The sequence below is a fragment of the Lipotes vexillifer genome, unplaced genomic scaffold (assembly GCF_000442215.2).
Source record: "Lipotes vexillifer unplaced genomic scaffold, Lipotes_vexillifer_v1.1 scaffold652, whole genome shotgun sequence".
NCBI classification, from domain to species: domain Eukaryota; kingdom Metazoa; phylum Chordata; class Mammalia; order Artiodactyla; family Lipotidae; genus Lipotes; species Lipotes vexillifer.
Genome location: NW_006779703.1, coordinates 150,762 through 164,124, shown reverse-complemented (window position 1 = coordinate 164,124; position 13,363 = coordinate 150,762). Strand labels below are relative to the sequence as shown.

At 50.9% G+C, this 13,363-nt stretch overlaps 1 protein-coding gene across 1 annotated transcript in view; it reads left to right on the top strand.

Moving 5' to 3' along the window:
• Positions 1-1,767: 1,767 nt before the first annotated feature.
• ASB1 (ankyrin repeat and SOCS box containing 1) overlaps positions 1,768-13,363 on the top strand; it is a 15,839-nt gene continuing 4,243 nt past the window's right edge. Inside the window, exons 1-3 of the mRNA XM_007452885.1 lie at positions 1,768-1,807; positions 6,014-6,155; positions 8,220-8,522. Of these exons, the coding sequence (XP_007452947.1) occupies positions 1,768-1,807; positions 6,014-6,155; positions 8,220-8,522 (485 nt within the window). The remainder of the gene's footprint in view (positions 1,808-6,013; positions 6,156-8,219; positions 8,523-13,363) is intronic.

The following is a 13,363-nucleotide window of genomic DNA, read 5'->3' as shown; positions in this document are numbered from 1 at the left end:
ACTTCATGGAAGGAATTTCGGGGGGCATTCACCTAATACCACAGTAATATATGCCCAACCGTGCCGTGCCTCTCCAACAGAATCTGTTGCAAGGAACAGAACTGAAAGTCCCCCACCTTCACGTCCACGCTCTCCCGGGGCTGCTCCCAGCCCCCGGCTGAGCGCGCGGGGACACACTGGCGCTGAGCCATCGCTGCCCGGCGCAGGCCTCCTTCAGCCGGCACTCCCTGGGGACGCCCCATCAGCCCGGCTCGGGTGGGATTCAAACCCCGGCGCGAACCTCCCGCGGCCCCGCCCACACCCTCCCGGCAGAAGGCCTCGCCCTTTCTGTGGGGGCGGGGACGGGCCCGACCAACCAGAGTTCCCAGAACATGCAAATTAGCTCCGTCCCCCAGGTGAGCGTGTTTTCCCAGACTCCTCTGCTTCTTCTGTGGCGAAACACAGCCCCGGTGGGGCCCGACGGCGCTCGCCCCCGACAGCCCGCACCCCCGAGTACGCGTCTCCGACAGCGCGCGCCCAGCGCCGGCGCTCCTTCGTCCTCACATCGGGAGCGAAGCAGGAGGTGGACGCCCTGGCGCCCTGCTAGAGGGGCCAGAAGCCCCTGAAGGAGGCGCGCGACCGCCGGAAGTCGCGCCCCCGACGCGGCCCACAGCCTGAGGCGCCGGAAGTGGTCGCGGTCGCGCTGCTTCCGGTCTGCGGGAGGCGCTCCGGGCGGGTCCCGCGGTGGAGGCGAGCTGCCGACTGGCCGAAGGCCGGCACCCATGGCGGAGGGCGGCGGGCGGGCCGGACCTGGGCCCGCAGGTAACGTGCGCGCGGCCGCCGGGCCCCGGGGCGGCGGGGGGCCCCTGAGGAATCCATGCTTACAAACAAAAACTCAGTGCACATGGTCCGACGTTATTTTAATAAGCGAGTGGGCAAGAAAAATTATTCCTTGGTTCACTAATTTATTCAATAAACGCTTTGTGTCAGGCACTGGGCTACAGTAATTTGATAGACATGATCCCTGACTTCATGGAAGGAATTTCGGGGGGCATTCACCTAATACCACAGTAATATATGCCCAACCGTGCCGTGCCTCTCCAACAGAATCTGTTGCAAGGAACAGAACTGAAAGTCCCCCACCTTCACGTCCACGCTCTCCCGGGGCTGCTCCCAGCCCCCGGCTGAGCGCGCGGGGACACACTGGCGCTGAGCCATCGCTGCCCGGCGCAGGCCTCCTTCAGCCGGCACTCCCTGGGGACGCCCCATCAGCCCGGCTCGGGTGGGATTCAAACCCCGGCGCGAACCTCCCGCGGCCCCGCCCACACCCTCCCGGCAGAAGGCCTCGCCCTTTCTGTGGGGGCGGGGACGGGCCCGACCAACCAGAGTTCCCAGAACATGCAAATTAGCTCCGTCCCCCAGGTGAGCGTGTTTTCCCAGACTCCTCTGCTTCTTCTGTGGCGAAACACAGCCCCGGTGGGGCCCGACGGCGCTCGCCCCCGACAGCCCGCACCCCCGAGTACGCGTCTCCGACAGCGCGCGCCCAGCGCCGGCGCTCCTTCGTCCTCACATCGGGAGCGAAGCAGGAGGTGGACGCCCTGGCGCCCTGCTAGAGGGGCCAGAAGCCCCTGAAGGAGGCGCGCGACCGCCGGAAGTCGCGCCCCCGACGCGGCCCACAGCCTGAGGCGCCGGAAGTGGTCGCGGTCGCGCTGCTTCCGGTCTGCGGGAGGCGCTCCGGGCGGGTCCCGCGGTGGAGGCGAGCTGCCGACTGGCCGAAGGCCGGCACCCATGGCGGAGGGCGGCGGGCGGGCCGGACCTGGGCCCGCAGGTAACGTGCGCGCGGCCGCCGGGCCCCGGGGCGGCGGGGGGCCGGGGCGGCTGCCCGGGCCGGGGCCCTGCGTGTTGCCCTGCGGCCGGCCGGGGCCCACGGAGCAGCGCCCCGCAGCCGGGGGTCGGTTAGCACGGCTCACGGGGTGTCCGGCTGCCCGGCTTCGCGAGAGCAGCCCTCGCGCCGATTTCCCCTCCTGTGGAACTTGCACCGTAACTGCCAGCCGGCTGGCCTCTAGGGCTGGATGGGACCCCAACTGTAAAGAGAGGACGTGGGTCATCCTCCAGCTGTGAGCGCAGCGGTCGGGAGAGCCCCCAGAGGTCAGCTCCCGGGAGGGCGGGTGCCTTCTCTCCATCCTGGCATCGGTTCCCCTCAACAACCGCCCCCCTCCCCGCACAGGCCAGGGACAGCGATAACGCCACCCCCAGCGAGCTGTCAGTGACACAGCAGGTCCAGGGGCCCTTGCCCACCGGCAGAGGAGGCAGCCGTGCCATAGTTCGGTTTAGGCGGCTCGAAAGGCTCGCGCCCAAAATAGCCGTCTGACTGAGGGTCTCCACCTTGAAATATTCCTGCCAAACAAATGTGAATTTGCGGGGAAGTGCGTTTGCCCGCCTTCGGGAGAGGCTTCCTCTTAACCTGCGGGGTCGGGGGGTGGGGGGAGGTTCCCTCCTTGTCTGTTGTCTCACTTTTCCCCGGGTACGAAATGCTTCTGTGTGTTCTGGACTTGACACGCTCATCTGTATCTCTGGAGAGATACTCCTCCAAAGAGTTTATTAGTTAGTAATAAACTAAGGAGTTTATTACTCTTAAATGTGCCAACATTTAAGGTATAATGTTGATTTGGAGACGGGTGCTAGTAGTGCCTTTCATCCCTCCCTCCCTCCATTCATTCATCCAACAAACGGTTTATTGAGGACCTGCTATTGGCTGGACCTGGCTGGGGGTGGGGATACTGCAAGTGAATAAAAATACAAACAAAGCCTCTTGTGTCCTGGGCTTTGGTTGGTATTGACTTTGACCCCAGGGACAGCCAGGACCTTAGGGTCTGGGACATCACTTCATGTGAGAGTGCGGGAGGGACTGAGAGGGGTTCACCTGGGGGAAGAGGACTGGCAGCTGCTTCCCAGTGTGGAGAAGAGCCTTGTGGCAGGAAGACTGGCTCCGCCTTACACAGAGGCACTCCTGTCGGTATCCAGGCGGTGCTGTTTTACTGTTTAGTGTGTTGCAGGCCTGGGAGTAGAGGGGCCACAGTTAAAGCTTAAGCGCTGTGTCGAGTAATTGTGTTGTCATCGGAGAAGCTGATCAGAAAAATGCAAACTTAAAGATATCTTGGAGCTGGAGCTGGGGGAGAGGAGGCTGTGTTGAGCTGGGCAGGTAGTGGGTCAAAAAGAGGCCTGCAAAGGGAGGCCTAGAGGAGAACTTAGCAGAAGTTTGTCAGAGTCTCCTTACACCTTCTGAATCTTACCCCTACTTTGAACTTTTTCAGCCTGTGCAGTGAAACTGTGGGATAACTACAGTGGAGGATAACTACCGAAGGAGGATTGGCACGGGGGCCCAAGCGGTCCTTGATGCCTGCCTGTTGATCTGCTGCAGATCTGGCTGTGGCATGAGCTCGAGTGACCCATGCGTTTGTGAACCCTCGCTGCTCTGCCCACCTGCCTGTGGCCTTTGTGTCTTACCTCTGCCATTGAACTATCAAATCCTGGAGTGTAAGGAAACGTACGCATCACCCCTGTTGTACTGTGGCCCAGCCTTGTATACAGTAGGTACTCAAAAGAGATTTGATTTGAATATAAAAAGCAACTTCAGCATTGGAGAGAGTCCACTTGCGGCAGGGTGTGCTTTAAACTGTGCGTGGTCACACACTAGGACAGCTGGCACGGTGGGGACTTGAATGAAGGCCGTCTGAGTTCATGCTCTTTCCTTATGCCCCTCTCTGTGCGGTTATGTTTATAAAGCTCTTAATTATCTAGAGATATTTTGGGCTCCAGTGTGAGGTGAAGAACTCAATTACAGTTGACCCTTGACAACACGGGGTGGGGGTTGCCAAACCCCTGCACGGTCAAAAATCCCCATAAAACTTTACAGTTGGTCCTCCATGTTCGAGGTTCTGCATCTAAGAATTCAGCCAGGGACTTCCCTGGTGGCTCAGTGGTTAAGAATCCGCCTGCCAATGCAGAGGACACGGGTTTGAGCCTGGTCCAGGAAGATCCCACATGCCGCGGAACAACTAAGCCCGTGTGCCACAACTACTGAGCCTGCGCTCTAGAGCCTGTGAGCCACAGCTACCGAGCCCACGTGCCACAACTACTGAAGCCCGCGTGCCTAGAGCCTGTGCTCTGCAACAAGAGAAGCCACCGCAGTGAGAAGCCTGTGCACAGCAACGACGAGTAGCCCCCGCTAGCTGCAACTAGAGAAAGCCCGCGCAGCAACGAAGACCCAAGGCAGCCAAAAATAAATAAAATTAAAAATTAAAAAAGAAAAAAGAATTCAGCCAACTGCGGATTGTGTAGTGTAGTATGTTTTTAGTGAGAAAAATCCATGTGTGAGTGGACCCACATAGTTCAGACCACGCTATTCAAGGGTCAGTTGTAGGTATCTAATTGTACAAATTTGTTGACTACAGTTGACTGTTGAACAACTTGGGGGTTGATCTGCATGTAACTTATAGTCGGTCCTCTGCATCTGAGGTTCCTAGGCATCTGTGGATTCAACCAACCACAGATTGTGCAGTATTGTGCTATTTACTTTTGAAAATATCTACATGTAAGTGGACCCCTGCAGATGAAACCTGCGTTGTTCAGTGATCAGTGGTACTTGTTCTAGTCCATTCAGGATGTGATAACAGAATAGACTGGATGGCTTATAAACAACAGAAATTTATTTCTCACAGCTCTGGTGGTTGGAACGTCCAAGATTAAGGCACTGGCAGATTTGACGTCTGGTGAGGGCCTGCTTCCTGGTTCCTAGGCGGCTGTCTTCTCACTGTGTCCTCATGTGGTGGAGGGGGTGAGGGAGCTCTCCAGGGTCTCTTATAAGGGCAGTCATCCCATTCATGAGGGCTTCACTCTCATGACCTAAAGGTCCTGTGTACTAAAGGTCCTACCTCTTACTAATCACCTTGGGGGTTAGGACTCCCAGCATATTATTTGGCAGGACATTTTGGGGGACACAAACATTCAGTTTATAGCAGCTACTCCTCCCATTCCTCACTGATTTTGTTGCCCATTTCTCACATACCAAGTTTTTTATACTAAGCTCTTTTTTGGGCAGTTGATTGTCTGATTTATTTATCTTTTTATTCTGATGAGAGAGAATTTCTATTATCTAGTAGAATAGATCTCTTCTCATACATACTAAAAAAAACAAAAAGTGATTCTTATTTTTATTTCCAAATAAACTTCTAGAAGATTTTTGTCACATTTCATATAAAAACCCCAACGAGATTTGTTAAACCTCTTAATTTATTTGGTATCACTTAAAATTTTCCTAGCATTGACTCTCACTCAAGTACATGGTATAATTTTCACCATTTATTCTAGTCTGTATTGTTTTTCTATTTTCTATCTTCATTGTATAGGACTGGCTTTCTATTTGTATGCATGTATTTAAAAATTTTCCTTTTTACTGCGGTGCAGCTTATATTCAGAAAAGTACACCCATCTTAGGTTACCGTCAGATTTGTCACTCACGGGGACTCCCGTGTGGCGAGGCCATTGCCCAGATCACATGGCAGAGTCATTCAGGTTACAAGCAGCAGTGTTTTTCTGGCTATTGAGTTTTGCCAAAGTCAGGTGTCCTTTTGTAATGTAGCAGCTGATTATATGGTTTTTCCCAATACTAAGACATTCTTGGAGTAAATTAGAGTAATTTTATGGTGACTTTTTTGATACATATTTTAAATTTCACTTTATTAATATTTTATTTAGGATCTTTATCCTTAACTAATTTTGGCTTATTATCACCCACCCCATCAAAGTTTTAAAACCTTGCCAGGTTTGGTGTCAGGAGTGTGCTAGCTTCATTAAGGGAAACTTTCTACATTTTCCTGGCTCTGGAAGCTTCTGGAGCAGGGGAATGATGTGTTCTTGAGAGTTGGAGAGCACCTGTGTTGGGGAGAGGCAGGGCTGGCGGCCGAGGGCGGCCCCTCACAGTTGCTGCTGGCAAGGCTTCCTGAGCTGACAGGCGCCCCTCTCTTCAGTGCAGGTCCGAATCTGAAGGAATGGCTGAGGGAGCAGTTTTGTGACCGTCCGCTGGAGCACTGTGAGGACGCGAGGCTCCACGATGCAGCGTACGTGGGGGACCTGCAGACCCTCCGGAGCCTGCTGCAGGAGGAGAGCTACCTGAGGTGAGCGCCGCCGCCTGCCCCGGGGCTGCCCGGCGCCTGGCCTGCGGGTCTGCACGCAGCTAAGGCTCGGGAGCTGTGAGGGAGGCCCAGCAGTCTCCGATTTGCAGGTGGAGACCCTGAGCGTTTCCACTTTCCGAGGATAGGAAAAAAGGGGACTGCCGGAAGTGTGGTCAGACTTGCAGGCGACAGCCTGATGGCAAGGGCAGAGAGACCCGAGTTCAAGTCCAGTTCTGTCACCTTTATATTTTCCAGCAACTCCTGGTGCTCTCTGGGCATCAGCTTCCCTGATGTTACCCTCGACGACAGCGTCATTACTGTCTTCAACAGCGGCCCTGCTCCCTTGCGAGTCTCTTCTGGCTCTTTATCCTAAGGCGCATGCGTAAATTCTCCCTTAATTATTGCATCGTTACCCTCCTTTGGGTCCGGACTTCCTGATGGAGCAAACCTGTACAGAGTTCCTGACGCGCTCTCCTCTGGCTTCTCAGGGCCTCAGTCATCTGCCTCCAGCGCCTGGGGCTCAGCCTCTGGCCAGCTGTCTCATTACCCAGGGACATGCTCCTTTTGTTGGTAGCACCCTGCCTGTTGCCTTGCCACGTCCTGCTAGCTCCTCCAGACCGGCTCAAGCCCCTCATGGCATCGGAGTCTTCCTGTTACTTTTCCCCACCCGAGACACCCTGGGAGCACAGAGACTCAGCCTGTTCTCTGTGTGTCTGAGATTGGAGTCTCAAGTAGACATGAAACTCACCTGCAGCCAGAAGCCCCTCCAGGCTCTTTCTCTGTTTCTGTTTCCCCTCCAGGGCTAGGATGTCAGTGAGTTGATAGAAGAAATACCTGTGTATTGATACTGAAACTTATACCACTTTTCGTGGACAGTTCCCAAGAGAAGGATTTCTAACAATACAAGAATAGGTTTCTTTCTTCTTTCCCTCCTAATGTCTTAGCATTATTTCATTAGAATAGATATTCATGTTAAAAATAAAAAAGCTCCAAAGAGCCAGAAAGGATCGTCATGAAGAGAAATTAGGTGGATTGCACATGAATATTTAACATGAATGACTCAAGTCCAAAGAAAACCTTAAATTTGCAGATATAATAGTAGAATAGAGTTAAGCTACTAAAATAGACCAAGTATGTTCATATTGCTTTTTCAAGTACCGTTTTTCTTTCTTTCACTCAGGTTCAGTGAATCTCTGGTTTCTTGACGATATTTTGCTCTTGCTGTGTACTTCTTTGGTGATGAGTCCTTGGAGCATTCCTTGGCCTCCTTGGCTAGTGGAAGCTAGTAACCAGCTGAAGGAGGAACCCTGACCTGTTGCATGTTTCTGGGTCACTGCTTTAGTGATCTGTATTCCTCAGCTTTGTTCAGAGCTGCGCTGGGAGCTTGCGGTGAAGAGCCTCAGCTGGTGACGTGATGGGTCCCTGCATTGCATGGCCCTGGCATCCCTTGATGGGGAGTTGTGGTCTGAGTGTCACTTGCAATGAGGGCTGAGCCGGGACGGTTTCCCTCTGCTGCTGCTGGCCAGGAGTCTGGTGATTCCTGCAGGCTGTCCTTTGTGCTGTGTCAGACAGGTAGAGGGACCACAGTGGTCACCTAGCCCCAGTGAGGATACCGAGGCCCAGGGAGCGGTCCAGCCTCAGGCCTTCACAGGTAGTAGCTGGTGAAGAGGGGCCTCGGGGCCCTTACCCAGGTCCTGAGCAGGTATGCTGTCCTCCATCCTGCGCTGCCTCCCAGGCAGGCCCTTCTCCCCTTTGTGGAGCAAAGAGCTTTGGACCGCGAGTCAGGAAATTGGAGATCTTAACTCTAGTGCTCGGCAGTCTTACATGCGCCTCGAATTTCCTCATCTGTAGAACTGGGCTCTTAATTTATTGCCTGTCTTGCCTCAGGCGTGGACCCAGTAGGGTGGCTATGTGAAAGCATTTCATGAAACAAGAGCACCTGGAAGCATTATTAAAGTGAAGGCTGCCCTCCTGCTCCCTGTCTCAGAGTCCCGCCCGAGAGGAGCTGGAGCGGCCGGCCGGTCTCCCAGCGCCTCTTCCAGCCTGGCTCCCTGTGCTCTCTCTCAGCCGCATCAACGAGAAGTCTGTGTGGTGCTGTGGCTGGCTGCCCTGCACACCACTGCGCATCGCGGCCACTGCAGGCCACGGGAACTGCGTGGACTTCCTGATCCGGAAGGGGGCTGAGGTGGACCTGGTGGACGTGAAGGGACAGACGGCCCTGTACGTGGCCGTGGTGAACGGGCACCTGGAGAGCGCCCAGATCCTTCTGGAAGCCGGCGCCGACCCCAATGGAAGCCGGCACCACCGCAGCACCCCTGTCTACCACGCCTCCCGGGTGGGCAGGGCAGACATCCTGAAGGCCCTCATCAGGTCAGTACCACAGGGGCCGGGCCACCGTTGCCCTTGCGATGGCCACCACGGGGAGCGAGGCCGCATCAGCAGGTTTTCGCAGCCACATTCTCATTTCTTGTTTTCTGTATTTGCCTTTTTTTCTCTCTCTCTCCAATTAGACTTGTTAGAGGATTTGTCTATTTTGTTAGTCTTTCTAAAGAGCTGCTGCTTAGCTTTATCAGTTCTCTTATGTTTTTACTTACTGATTAATTTCTGTTTTTATCTTGTATTTTTTCCCATTTTCCTTAATTTTACTTAATATTTTCCCTAACTTTCTGAGTTGCATGCTTATTCATTTTTTTCTTGATTAATAATGTAAACTTTCAAGGTTATGAATTTACCTTTGCCTATAGCTTTGGCTGTGTCTGCTAAGCTTTTTCCTCTCTCTCTTTTTTTTTTTTTTTTTTTTGCAGTACGCGGGCCTCTCATTGTTGTGGCCTCTCCCGTTGTGGAGCACAGGCTCTGGACACGCAGGCTCAGTGGCCAAGGCTCACGGGCCCAGCCGCTCCACGGCACGTGGGATCTTCCTGGACCGGGGCACGAACCCGTGTCCCCTGCATCGGCAGGTGGACTCTCAACCACTGTGCCACCAGGGAATCCCTTCTTTGGGCTTTTTAAAAATTATTTTTTAATGTCCAACTACATTGTTGTGGATACTTGTAACAAAGTATATAACCACAGGGTTTTATTTGTATAGTACAAGGTGACAGTCTCAGTTATGTTATTCACACTTCCTCTTTTTTTTTTTTTTACATCTTTAACCATTGGATCTGCCCCAAATTCAGAGAAGTCTATTAGTCTGTAATTACTGTTGTGATTTTTCAGTTTCCCTTTGTATTTCTAATAATTTTGCTTACCATATTTTGATGCTCATTGGGCTCATGAAAGTTCTTGCTTATGGACTGTGCCCTTTATTGAACCAAAAGGAAACCATTGGTTTCATTGAGGGCTCATTTATGTAACATTCTGTAACTTTTAGTTTTCATCTTAGTGGGTTTAAGTAATTCTTTGTGAGCTCACTTTTATTGTTGGACTGTCTGGGATTCTTTTGTTTTTTTAGGTGATACAAATGAACTTTTATTTCACACTTCAGGAAGTGGATAGTCTCCGAGAACTGCAAAATGGGGTGAAAAGCAAGAAGCTTTTGTAGGATAAAGGGATTCTTTGTTTTTTAATACAGTTAACATTGTTGCCATAGCTGATGTTAGGTCTGTTACTGTTGTCTTTCTGTGTCTTAACTGTACCTTTATTTTATATCTTTTTTCCATGATCTGTGTTTTCTTTACTTTCCCTTTCTGTGGTTTTAGAGGTTTCTGGTTTTTTTTTTTTTGCGGTACGCGGGCCTCTCACTGTTGTGGCCTCTCCCGTTGCGGAGCACAGGCTCCGATACGCAGGCTCAGCGGCCATGGCTCACGGGCCCAGCCGCTCTGTGGCATGTGGGATCTTCCTGGACCGGGGCACGAACTCGTGTCCCCTAGCATTGGCAGGCAGACTCTCAACCACTGTGCCACCAGGGAAGCTCCTCTGGTCTTCTTTTAATTGTACTAATGGTTACCTTTTTAAAAATTTGAGCCAGATTGCATTTTCAGTCTCATGTCTCCAGTGACTTCTTTCTGCTAAAGATGCTTCCCTGCCCAGCAGCCCCCACCACCCCCACCACCACCACCCCCCGCCCCCGGCTCTGGAGGCTGTTTGTTCTGTGGCTGGACTGAGTGCAGTTCAGGTAGCCCGTTGTCAGTGTGGGAAAGTATTACAGGAGAGGGTTACAGCATTGTTACGGGCTGCATTGGGGGTGTTCTGAGGAGCAGGGACCTGGCGTCCCCCTCGCCCAGTGCAGGACATGGTTTTTTAAATTAGGTACTGAGAATATATTTATTATATCAAAAGGATTTATATGTTAAATGGCTATGGAATTGACTTTTGGAAAGATAATTGAGGATGGTATGTGGTGGTTATACTGGAGGGTGATGAAGACGTGATGATGCTTTTTTCCCCTTCTTTTGAAGGATTTCTAGCCTGATAATCTAAATCACCTCAGTCCCATATCTTTGCATCTTGAAGAATGTAAGTCATTTTTTTGGAAATGTTTTTCAGTAGGATCAATCCATGAAATTTCATCTTGGTTCCAGAAATCCCATAGGGCATTTCAGTCAATTCATGATGCACAACTGCTTTGAATTAACTGCAGGCTTGACTTTCAGATATATTTACAGGTGCCCTTCTTGAGGAAACGTTATTAAGACATTTTGCTGCCCTGCTGGAGTACAGGACATTACTTTTACAGTGAGGTGCCAAGAGCATATATTATTCTATTGAAAAGTTTTCTGGATTCTAAATTACCAGATAATTGACTTTTGGAAAATGGGCTTAAGTTACTGAACAGCTAATACAATCTAAATACAATCTAAATGCAACTCCTGCCTTCCCTGTGTCATTGTCCCTCATAGGCAGGGCTCTCTTCTGTCACTGTTGTGATTTGGTGTCCCTCTGCAAGTAACCTCCATTTTGTTACTTCTCATTTCCCTTGGTATATATTACTGATGTTTTTTTTAAAAAGGTAAGGAGTGGTATTTCTGTATGTGCAAAAGTTAACACTGATTTATTGAGTCGTCCCGGTGGTTCCTTGCCAGTGGTACTAAAAGCAGTAGGGGAATTTTGGAAAATATTCAGGATTAAAATTAACTGGATCCCATCCATTATATTTTTATGAGTGGATGAAGGACTGTCTTTCCCACAGCTCAGCTAATACCAGATTGTCATATTGCCCCAAATTACAAACATTCTAAAAGACATATCTGTAAGAATAAGGAGGCAAAACAGTATCACTGCTTGAAATCTAGTTCTCTTAATTAGTTGAGTGTATGAAATGAAATATCGGCTTCTGCTTGGTTTGGTATGTGTTTTAGAATGTTTCTCTTGTCACTCCTAGGATATCTTGGAGAACATTGGGTGATACTTGTATTTGTAGTGGCTGGTGATGCTGCATGGCGTCAGTGGGGAAGCAAATTGTCACGTGAGCTCATTGGTCTGTGTGCTGTCCTTTCTCTTCCTCAGCTCTGCTGCTGACAGGCAGCAGTGTCACTTCTAGGGGGAAGTTCCTTTGGATGCTTGGAATAGTGCTGAAGAGATGGGTGATAAAACATGATTGCTGGCTGTGAGTGTTGGCCAGCTATTTTTATTAAGGCATGGAAAACGATGCTCTTCCCTCCGCCCTGGGCCCCTGTGTGTCAGGCCCCATCATCATTACTGCCTACATTTTGTCATTTCCTAATTCAGATGAAATATGTGATGACAGAATTTGTGAGGCACTGCAGCACTGTCTAGGGCAGTGGAAGCTCAAGTACACAGGCGCTGGCTAATGTTTACTCATGGTAGAGTTGGGTAACGCCGTTTGGGCAGCAGAGTCTCACAGAAGTGAGGCTGTGCTCTTCTCATTACACCCTCTCAGGCTGCACATGTTGGTCCCAATACTGCTGATGTTCACTTTCATCTTTTGATTAAGGTGGCATCTGCCAGCTTTTTCCATTGTAAAGCTCCTCTTTTTCCCCTCTGTAATTAAAAAATATTTTTGTGGCTCGGTACTTTGGAACCATGTATATATCCTGTTCCTCATCAGATTCTTAATTTATTCATTTATTTATGTTAGACTCATGATGGTTTCCTGTGGAGTTACAGTTATTCTAGGCTCTTGTGTACTTTGCCTGATTCATCCCTGGAATTAGTCATTTCTCCAAGGAATCCTGGTTTCTTTTTGTGGCGAATGCTGTTTAAAAGCCAAGATGTGGACACTAGGAGTGCTTATTGCTCATGGGGTGTCACTGTTTTCAGCTTCTCCTACTGGACAGAGCTAAGGTTACTTAAACATGTTTCTGTCTACATTTCTGTATCTATTATACATTGACAGTTAAAGAGTTCACCCTGATGCCTCTAATCCAATCCAGCACCACAGGGCTCATCCTACTTTTCTCCCTTTCCAAATTTATTATTCTTTTGCAACACTGAGAGACCTGGTTCCCTTACCTTTAACATGTTAACTTATTTTGCCAATCCCCCATATTGAGCCAGTCTCCTGTGCTGCTGCCCCTCCCACACATGCCTCCTCCCCCGCCGCGGGCTGTAGCACCCTTGCAAGGCAGCATCCTTAGAAACACCCTCTTCACTCAGCTGGGACTCCAACAGCTTGAGCAGGCTGCCCTCCCTGCTGTAGTCAGCGGCCCCCGCTTAGTGTAAAATGACCCAGTTGGTAGTTTGTGCTTGGCCTGGGAGAACCCCAAATGTCCCATAGAAAGCCATGTATTTGGGCGTCCTTGGGTGCAAGGACAAGGGCAGGTCCCTTGAGGGGATCCTGAAGGCTCTGCCTGTAGAGTCGTTTAGAGATTGGCTCTGGCGGAAAAGGAGGCTTCCGGGTCAGGCGTCCCCTGCATCGGCCTGTGTGAGATTCATCCTCACATCTGGGCTGTCTCTGGGAGTCAGAAGAGGAGAGCTCCTGGGTAGCCATACAGATCAGCTCAGGGACTGTCGTGAATGCTCCCACCTCTGGTGGCTGTGCGAGGCTGCCTTGCTGTGCATCCTGTCCTAGGTCCTTCTAGGTGAATCTGATGCTGGGAATGGGCTGGCTACTCTGGATGTTCAGTGTGCCTGAAAAGAAGAGCCACCCTGGCGGGCAGGACATGATGGCACCAACTGGATACACAGTTGTGTTAAAGTATTTCTTTTTGCTTGCAGTTTTTAAGGATTGCTATTTAATTTTTTTTTTTTTTTTTGTGGTACGCGGGCCTCTCACTGTTGTGGCCTCTCCCGTTGCGGAGCACAGGCTCCGG